The following is a 10,778-nucleotide window of genomic DNA, read 5'->3' as shown; positions in this document are numbered from 1 at the left end:
ATTTTCCTTTTCAGCTACTAGTAAACAAAATGCAACAGAAAAAGTCAAACCAGTTGATGTAATCCCAACAATCTCAAGTAACGACATCCTATACTTGTTCATTTTGTACGTACTATCCATCAATATGATAATGTTAAAGGAGTTCACTAGCTTTACTAAATTTGGGTGTGTCCAAATCATATCTTGCATGACATTTGAAACCTTTTCACACCTACACCAATACACATACATGTCTCACTCCAATAACAACATGAACTAATGCATTTTTGTTTTGTGACCTCGTTGTGATCTTTGGTGAACATTCATTGCATTATAAACTTATTTTATCGTTGTCACATTCTTCTCATTTCTCTCTTTCATGGTTAGTAAAATATTTCTTGGCTTTACTAAAGTCTTAGTCATATCCTCAACCATAGCCTTTTCCTCAACACTTAACCTTCCAACATAAAAAATGACCCACTAATGTCTCTGCCAAATCATGATTGTGAGAACCACAAATTAATTCTACCCTTGACCACCTTTGACGAGTTCGTCATGCAATCTGAAAGGACACTCACATTTCCTACTTCCAGTTCAACTGGTATCTACATCTTTTTTTATACTGTCTGTATTTACCTCCTCTCTCACAACCTAATAATACGTACGTCATCCTTCCTCGTTGTCTCATTTTAGTATCTCGATTAAGAAATACTTACAATAACATATGTCAAATTTTTTAATCATTTATAAACTACAATTCACACGCATAACATTTACCTTACCTCATTTGTAGTAAACGCCTCACTACACTCAAGTGCCCTATGTTCATTATCTAATGCGTTATAAGTTATTGACTACTCCATATCAACATCATCTAATCCACCTCCACATATCAATCTTTCCTAAAATTCCCATGTATGAGCCCACTGTATCCATTGTCAATGGTGGAAGAAAAACATATCAATTGCCTTTCGGATATTAATATCCATAATCTTCATCAAAGCATTTTGGATATAGCAATCCAAAACTCAGAAAACACTTATGGATATAAATATTTAGAACTCAAAAACCATTTATGGATATGAATATCAAGAACACATACCTCACTTCCGAAATGTGCATTCAAAACCTTAAATTGGAAATCAAAATTACCTCCCAGATTGTTATATCTGGAGATCGTGAAAATGGCTTCCGAATTCATGCATCTGTAAGCATATATCCAAATATCGCATCGAGAATATCTCAACTCAAAAATGACAAAAACGAACATGCATGATGATTTCTTATCTCAGAAAAATGTACACCGCAACTAAAAGTGAAAGCTACCCTCCACACTGCACAACACCAACTCCTCTGTAGCTAAATAAACACCAAGCTTCTCTATAGCTTTTTCCAAAATAAAGGAGACAAGGACAAAGTTGGATTTAAAAAATTATGTAAAATGGATATAAAAAATGATATGATGCAGAGAAAAATTGCCTATAACCAAACCGTCCTATTTTTTTTTATTATTTTACATAGGTTATGGTTAATTTGATGGTTGAAATTGTGCAGTGAGGGTGATTTCGGATTGTGTTGGATGGGGGCTTTAATAGTGAGCAAGGAAGCATAAAGAAGGGATGCAATTTATGAGGGGCTTTAATGAGAGCATGAATGTTGGGATGTTCAATAACTGATTTTAGGAGTTTTGAAATTGCTTTATTGAAAGAAGTTACTTTGCTGTGTTGTTAATGCCTGCCTTCGAGAAAGAAGATTGATGATAACAGAAATGAATTTTGACAAGCAAAGTTGGAGAATATTTTGTGGCTATCAAACACCATCAGAAATTGGAAATTCATGATTCACACTTCGAAGTAAGGTACTACTATAAAATTGATGTTGGTTACATTTCCTGTAGTTAATTAATAACCAAAAGACAAGTCACATTTTTTGAAATGGAGGTAAAAGGTCAATGGTTTTAGGTGGAGAAGCTGAAAATGTACTTATTTACTTTCAGGCAGAAAAGGATATTTATCTCACTGGAATTATAACCTAAATATTTTATTGTTTAAAGTAATTTATAATCAAAACTTTAGCAAGTCTGATGGATATTTAAATTTATTTTGTATTTAAAACTCATCTTGCAAAGATGAGCTGAAAGGAAAAATAAAGAAATAAAAGATTATTTTTCTTCCAAAATTCAAGTTATAGGAAGCTTGGCGATGGATAGAAAGAACTACAGCTGCATCAGAATAATTCGAAGTTATAATTTACGTTCCAATTTGGCAAACAAATCATGCAAGGTATTAAATATCTGATATCTTCAATAGCGATTATAAACGGATATCTAATTAAGATGTACACTATTAGCTAAATATTTTTTACTCTTAATTTTGAAAAAATTATGAAATTATCTGTTCATTCCATGTTTTATTCAACGTTCTTCCCTTTTTTCTCCCACAGTAAGAATAGTATTATCGAGTCTAGTAACAACTGAAGAATTTGGAGTATCGAAAATATCATAATTTTAATTGTTAAAGTAAAAGAATACAAAAAATACAATGCAGTGTAAAGCTTCACCCCTCTCCCTTAATGATGAACTAAGATTTACATTTGATACTTCCAAAATAGGAGCTCACAAGTGGGAGTCATCACAAAAAGTAATTGGAAAAAGAACTACGAAACAGGTTATAGATAGAGGCGTCATCGGGGGATAAAACACACAAAATTGGCATGATGTATTCATAATCACAAACATCTGAAGCATTTGTGAGATGTACAGACCATACAGAGTATTCCTTTTCACCTTCCCATTAAGCAAGATTATCTGCCTTAGAAAGGGGCAAGTCACATGATTTCGTAGTTTAGGCACCAGCTTGTTCCAAAAAAATTCCCTGCCAATAAGATCAGGATCATCAGTGGGCAAGTAAAATAACCTGGTAATAGAAAACCTGCCACCAAAACCTGAATCATGCTTAGTTCTCAAAAAACCAAAACTTTGGATCAGATACTTGCAATCAAAATAATTAGTGATAGATAAAAAAAAATTCAACTTCGATCAAGGTATAGCAATTATCATTATAAATAACCTCAGCTTTAAGAAAGAGCAACAGTCCATGAAGCTCCTGGCTGGTGAGGAATGGAAAGGATAGATGTAAGCCTTATCCCCATAAGGGGACAGACTGTTTCTATGATTTGAACCTGTGACCTTCCCATTCACAAGTCAGAAACCTTCTCATTGTGCCACGGCTTACCCTCTAAATAATGTGGCCACTGAATTGCCAGTCACTTAACAGGGTTGAGCAGTTTGATACAGGCATTTTTCTCTTATTTATAATTTATAGTGTTACCAATATGAAAGTTCCTTTAGGGAAAATTTGAAAGTTTGGGTATTTGTAGATAGGTATACCAATGCAACAAAAAATAAGCAGAGAATTGATATAGGTTGCTCATACCATTCAACTGTTAGTTTTTAAGTGCTTGCAATTTCAGCCTTCTTGTGCATATGAAACCAAGTTTTTTCTAGCAAGTATCATCACTTGTCTCTGCTTGAAAATATTTTGGCTCAGTTTTACGCCTCTCCACTAACCAAACTGCTTTCATCTTTGACAGACCCACTACCAACTGCTTTGTTGCTACTCTTCTTTGTTTTGTCTTTGTTAGTGAAAGGCTTATCCTCGGAAGAGCTGACCAATCTCCTGACAAACTTTTTAGACGGAAGTACTGAATCATCCTCTGAACTCCTTTTAGAAGAGGCTGTGATTTTGGGAGTGCTAGACTTATCCTTAGACTTTTCAGGTGATTTTGATGAAGTTTCTGTGTCGTCAGCTAGTTCACCAGTAGACTGTTTAATATTTGAGTTGTCTGGATTCGTATCAGGAAGCAGTGCCCGGTGACTCAGGCGCAGCTGGCCCTTTTCATTTATCTGCAGTGCATGCTTAAAATCATAAGACAGAATACCTACCTCACAATATGGTAAAATCAAATCAAGAATCATATTTGTCAGATATTTGAAAATCAGAATAGAATATTCTACATTTTCTGTGCAGTAGTTTATCAGCAAGAAGTCTCTAAATTAAAGAAACGATATATCTTGATTTTTAACAAGATAGAGTAAAACGACATAGTTAATACTTCATAAAAGTGGGTCTGGAAGTAATGAAAAGGTGGTTAACTTGACCAATTTTACCAATTTCATAAAAAAAATTCAATCTGTAAAGCAGAATATAGAAAAAAATTAAAAATTAAAAATGAAGAAATTTCAGTTTGTAAGAATGTCTCTCACGTGTAATAGCTGACAGATAATTCTTCCATAATTGAGCCGATTGTCAGAATCCATTACAACAAATCAACAACTCACAGGATTGTCTGTTACAACAGACTTGCCAATAGCGTTGGTTATGATTCTTAGCCAAATGCATAAAAACATAAGAACTGTATTCACTGATCAGAGTTCATAACAGTAAAATGGATTACTACAGACATCACTAAACAATGTCTGATAGTCTTTAGGCTTTCCTTAATATTCTTACTGAAACTGAAACTGCCATCCACAAAGGCATGGATATGGTTAAGGCAAAGAACTGACTGTATCTATTATTCTATCAAGTACTGTTTAGCTCAGCTTCACTTCCACTTCAGAGAATGGGAAAGGAGATGTATAAGATGTCTTGTATTGGCTACAAATATGGAAAAAATACTGACTCAGAAAATGCTCTCCCTTGGAGCTAGATGCTGGGATGAATTAGGTTCAGTTCCTTTCTAATGGGTAAGTTGAAAGCTAAACATGTATTGCAGGAATTTAAGGGATAGAAACCCAAGATCTGATCATTCATATAAAGCAAATAACATTAAATATAGTGACATTAACCACTGCTCTAAGTTCAATTAAAACAACCACTTTTCTCTACCAGTTCCTCCCTTTGTTTTCTAGTCATGGAGGCAGAACGAGCAAATTAGAGAGCAGAGCAGAAAGAATGAGGTAAGACAATTCGTACACATTACAGTAAAATTGTACTTTACATAACCTATTCTGACAGACTTCGTATGTAATTAAATCTCGTAAATATTTTAATTAGGATAAATTTAAGTTTCCGTATTGTTTGGTATATTTTAGTAAAGCAGACATGCAGATTTTTATACATTGTAAAACCTTGAACAGTTGGATATTCAGAAATTTCAATACTATCCTTTCAAGTCCCTGATCATCAAATTATACTAAATTACATGAACAAAATAATATGATTACCATATGTTTCTCGAAGGAAATAAAGCACAAATCATGCAGTCAATTATCAATAGAATATTACAAACACCCTCAACTCAAAACATGTATGTAACTCACTAAAATAACCCACTAAATTTGACAAACACCAAATGAAGGCATAGCTTGGCTTAATTATAGCACCATTAAGAAAAAAGAGTTACTACAACATTGCATATTGAGCGATTGGTAAATTTGAGCATGATTCATAACTAACATCTAGTAACATGATATACCTCTATAAGCTTTACATCAATGTGATCTCCCACTTTGAACACCTGCAGGGATGCAAGTCAAATATTATTCCCGCATTATTTGCTTATGCTGTTAATTTTATTTGGAAAATGTAATCAAAAGAAAATGCTTACATCTTCTGCCTTTGGTAGCCAACTTGAACTCAGTTCACTGATATGACAAAGTCCCTACATAAAATAAGAAATGTTGGATATGGTTAGAAATATGAAAATTTTCTGATGATATTATTTTAGAATATTTTAGCGTGCTTAGATTATGTCTTAGGATTTACTTTCTTTTATAATTCATGATTTGTTTTCTTATTTAATTATCACTTTTTCATTGTATAAATTATAGTTGTTGTTTACTACCATAAGCTTTTTTGTTGACAACCCTAGCTCTATCTTTGTCTCGGGTGCATATATTGGCTCTGTTGGAGATTTCACATTAACTAGAGATGTGATCATATCTCAATATATAAGTGGGCCTTGTGTCACCTACTATTGAGTTATGCCTAAATGCCATGCTTGAGATGTCCAGTCTTCAGCATGAGGAGATGTTGAAGAACTCACATTGATTAGAAATAAGGTTAAATTATAATATATAATTTGGTTCCAAATCACACCTTATAAACCAATTTTATGAGGATGAGTTAGGCTTAAACTCGCTTCTTAATATGATAACAGAGCTTATTCTAGTAAAGTTCATTGAGGCTATTGTGGCAGTTATCGAGCTCCTATTGAACAACCTACAATCTTATGCTATGCTTGATATGTTCATTCTTCAGTGTGAGGAGGTATGTTGGAAATCCCATATCAAGTACGAACAAGATTATCAAACTCGAGAGTCTAAGTAAACTCGTGGGAGCTCCATAGACTCAACTCATATATGAAAAAAATTATTTAAATAATATAATTAATCAAAGTAGTTAAAGCAAATAAGTCCATAACTAACTAAAATAACTATAAGTGAATGAGAATTATATAACTTCAAAAGTATCCCAAATAAATAGGTTTACACAAATATTACAAAAGTTAGGTTGTTAAAGTCATAGAAATTAAATAATTACAAAATGAAAAAAATGTCAAGTTTATGTCCAATTCTCTAATGATACTTGAATCTAAATATTCCTACACTCACAATCTTTAAACAATAATTATCTTTCACCCTTTTACCAATCCCATTAATTTCTATTTCGTGCTTCTATCCAAAATCTGATTTATTGCATGGAACAATTTTACTTATACTTTCAATAGATGAAAATATGGATTGTCCCCAGTTGAATTTGATTCACTCCCAGACACATACCTTAAAAAATCATGAATTTAAAAAATAAAATATTCTGAAATTAAAAATACAATTCAATTGCAAAATAAATTCAAAATTTTCATAGTCTGTAATATGGAGATATGCACTGCTCAAAACTCCCTAATTAATTGCAGTTTTGGCTCAAATATCCCTAAGTAATTGCAATGTCTGCTCAAATCTCCTTAATTGTAGTGTTTGCTCAAATCTCCCTAATTAATTACAGTGTCTGCCCTAATCTCCCCACTTAGAAAGAAATATCTTGCACCAAGCAAAGAAAACACAAACCAACAACACCACGTCTTCTCTTACCTAATAAGAGAGACCACCGCAGATTGAAACCCCGACGACATGATCATTGTGCCAGATGAACGTGACAACCACCACCACCACACCAAATGAACACGACCACCACACAATCACGAATGCAATCATCGCACAACTGAGACGAACACGATCACAGAAAGAGACGAGGCGAGCGATAAAGGAAACCATAAATAGGATGAACCCTAACGCGGGAACCCTAACACGACATTGTTTTAGGTTTAAATCTGGACTTGCCAACTAGAAAACAGACTCGCGAGTTCAACCGAGTTTACGACAAGTCTACCGATTTTGGTCCAAAAACGAGTTTGCTTTCGAGTTAACTCGGCTAGGGTGAGTGGGAACGTAAACTCGGACGAGTTAACTCGCGAGTTTGATAACCATGAGTAAGAATAAGGCCAGTTTATAAGACACACACACACACACACATATATATATATATATATATATTTATTTATAAGCTAAACCTCAACTTAAAAGTTGGTTTTGTGAGGTTAAGTTAGGCATAAACCCACTTGCTAAGAGCCTTTTCTATGTCCTAGATGCAAATAGGGCGTGTGAACTGCACATACCAATACCGATAGTAGTGCGTGCCATTTTTATCGGTGACCCAATTGTTGGTGTTGTGATCACTAATGAGATGCACACTTTTGTCCCACCACTAACAGCAACAACTAACGGATGATGGTGGCAGCAGCAGAAACAAGGTCCCAAAAGTCGGAAGCTCTAACACCAACTTGAATCATGGGAAGGAATAAAAAAGTATTTTATTAATTACAATCATGCTAGTTACATTCTCAAGTCCTCTATTTGTAACCTTCTCTAAAAAGAGGAATAAAATCAACTGGAACAAATGTGTAGATTCTAGGGATATTTTTCCTTATTACTACAGATATTAGGATAATTTTATCCTAATAGTCCCCTATTTACAACAGTATATTATAGCTAAGGTCAGGGGATTTATTTTTAATACATTCAACTCTTCTAATTATAGGGGTACAGATTTGTTCCATTTTAGTATATAATTTGATTTTTTCTTTCAATTCTTAGGATCCTGATTAATGCATATACTTCTCTAATTTAAACCTGCGTTGTATCCAAATAGTGGTGATAGAGTTTGAGATTTCCGATCAACAGAAGCAAACCCCATTTTCTTTCAAAACTTTTTAAAGCATTTACTAAAAATTTGCAAACATCAAAAAGGAAATGCTTTCTGATCATCTGATAGTTATTAACATAATAACATGAAGTATAACTTCAAAACATTTACAAGGTTTAAGAAACAAAACACAAATGACACAACTTCACTAGAAAACCCAAAATTGAATTAAGTGTAAGAAGCAATCAAATGATATCTGCTTCTAATTATCTATGTTTATGTTTTTGGCAACAACTAGGTGGAATTATGTACCTCTCGTCCAGGTGCTATCTCTACAAAAACTCCATATGAAGCTATTGATTTGATTTCACAGTTCCTGAAGTATAGAAGGCAGCACAATTATACATACAATTTATCAATAGTTCTCTTTTGCAAACAAATTAGAAAATAATTAAGGAAAAGAAAGAGGAATATTTTTTGGCTAAATTATGTTTTGAAAAGCTTTAATATTATGAATTTTTATTAGATCCCTCATTTTTAAAAGGTTGTAATTTAGACCTCATTTTGCTTATTTTCTAACCTCTCTAAATATCACTCATTTTCTGTTTGGTCCCAAAATAGAACCCAAACAAAGAGACTAAATGGGTACAAAAAAAGTAAAACTAAGGAATTCCGGGGAACAGTTGTGAGAATCATAATAAGAAAGAAATTTGTGAGAAAAAGAAAAATAAATGAGGAAACACATATAATCAGAAAAAGAAGTGATAGCTACCTATATATGTCACCAATAGTTGGAACCATCATCAAACTACTAATAATAGCTTTAGACCTCTCTAAACTTAGCAAATCTTTTGCAAATATTTTCACCTGCAAAAGCCCAAGAAGACTTATTGTATACCAATAGAATAGTTAACTGTAATAAATAATATTGTAAGAGCATGTCAACAAGCTGATTGTTCTCGTACAGTGCCATTATCGTCTGCATCAATAGCTTCTACTCCAGATTCCTCGATAATGCTCTTGATTTTTTTCCCACCAGAACCAATTATAAGATTTACTCTATCTGGATTTACCTATAAAAAATGAGCACGTGATAACCCATAGATGATAGAGTGATAGCCAATGAAGGAGAAAAAGGAAAGCAAGAAACAGACCTTCATAACGTATATCAAAGGAGCAAATTTGGAAAGCCTATTTGCTGGAGGAGGTGAGCAATTCATCATTGCTTCTAAATTAGGTAACAAAAGGGAGAAAGATATTTAAGATGTCAACAATAATCAAAGAAAATTAATTTAAAACTTCAAAAATATAAAAAAGTTTTTTTTTCTTCTGTATTCACACACATATTATACAAGTTTCAACGTTTGATTGATCTGACTAACTGCTGAGTACAGAGATGCCTGTTTACAGGCTATTTTGCTGAGTACATAAAAATTACATTCTCTTCCCAGAACTCTTCCCAAATGACACTCAACCTCCATTTAGTTTTTAGTTAGACACTTACCTATCTAGTGTTTATTATCAAGTTACATTCACATCCCTATTATTTAAATCAAAGCAATAAATTTAAGCATAATGTTGAAATATGGTGTAAATATGATGCATTTACTGTACAATAAATATAGATTGATTGGATAATAAATATAGATTTGTTTGTAAGAAATCCCTAAAATTAAGAGATTGAGATTAGGAGTTTATTTGGTAAAGTTTCTGTAGATTTAGAGTCTTTATGTCTAGAGATTTATTTCCTTTTATTAGGATTTCATTTTTCCTTTACGTACAAATATATTGTTTTTTTAGATCAAGAATAATAATTCCATAATTATTGCTTAATGCCAACACTTTTTTTAACATGGTATCAGAGCCCTAGGTTATTCCTGGAGTTCTGGTTTCTAATTTTACCACTTATGACCATCATTGCCTTTATATCTTCAAGAGGGTGCAGCCTTACTTGCTGCAGTTTCATTGCATTGTTGTTTCCTCCTATTTGTAAAATCACCCATTAGACAACCAGTTGCTGATTTGCATCAACATGATGTCTGAGCCAAAATCATAGAGTGAGGACTCAATATTGAGAAGATAGAAAGACTGAAAGACCTATTGGGAACACTTGATAAACTCTCTGAATTGTACTCTCTTACTCTTTCAAGTAATGTTTCTTATATGAGTGTCTCATAGTGCTAACTCTTGAATTGTAGATTCGGGAGCTACAGATCATATGACATACTCACCTCAACTCTTTCCTTCTTATACCCCATCTCCAAGCTGTAGGAAAATTATTATTGCCAATAGCCTTTTAGCTACATTTGCAGGATATGGAGATATCTATTTATCTTCCAACTTATTCTTAAAAATCTTCTACATATCCGAAAATTTTCAACAAGTCTTATCTTTGTCAAAAGGCTAACATATGACCTCTTTTGCCTTGCAATGTGTTCTCCATCTTTGTGTGTTTTACAGGAGCAGGATTTGGGAGGAGGATTAGACTTGCTAAGGAAAGAAATGGACTTTACAACTCAGAACCATCTCAAGAATCCAAACCTAACCAATCCATGTCTCTACTCAACATATAAAATAAAGACACTCTTTAGTTAT

At 33.2% G+C, this 10,778-nt stretch overlaps 1 protein-coding gene across 2 annotated transcripts in view; it reads right to left on the bottom strand.

Annotated features, from left to right (window-relative positions):
* Nucleotides 1–2,466: 2,466 nt before the first annotated feature.
* LOC137813823 (polyribonucleotide nucleotidyltransferase 1, chloroplastic) overlaps nt 2,467–10,778 on the bottom strand; it is a 61,742-nt gene continuing 53,430 nt past the window's right edge. For both annotated transcript variants that reach the window (XM_068616265.1, XM_068616266.1), the window contains 8 exons: nt 9,338–9,411; nt 9,149–9,256; nt 8,956–9,050; nt 8,496–8,559; nt 5,590–5,643; nt 5,458–5,499; nt 3,414–3,883; nt 2,467–2,852 (listed from right to left, as the gene is read on the bottom strand). In XM_068616265.1, coding sequence (XP_068472366.1) covers nt 3,530–3,883; nt 5,458–5,499; nt 5,590–5,643; nt 8,496–8,559; nt 8,956–9,050; nt 9,149–9,256; nt 9,338–9,411 — 791 coding nt within the window. In that variant the 3' untranslated portion in view covers nt 2,467–2,852; nt 3,414–3,529. The remainder of the gene's footprint in view (nt 2,853–3,413; nt 3,884–5,457; nt 5,500–5,589; nt 5,644–8,495; nt 8,560–8,955; nt 9,051–9,148; nt 9,257–9,337; nt 9,412–10,778) is intronic.

Source organism: Phaseolus vulgaris, chromosome 1 (genome assembly GCF_000499845.2).
Source record: "Phaseolus vulgaris cultivar G19833 chromosome 1, P. vulgaris v2.0, whole genome shotgun sequence".
NCBI lineage: Eukaryota > Viridiplantae > Streptophyta > Magnoliopsida > Fabales > Fabaceae > Phaseolus > Phaseolus vulgaris.
The sequence above is the reverse complement of the archived record's forward strand: the minus strand, read 5'-3'. Positions and strand labels throughout refer to the sequence as shown.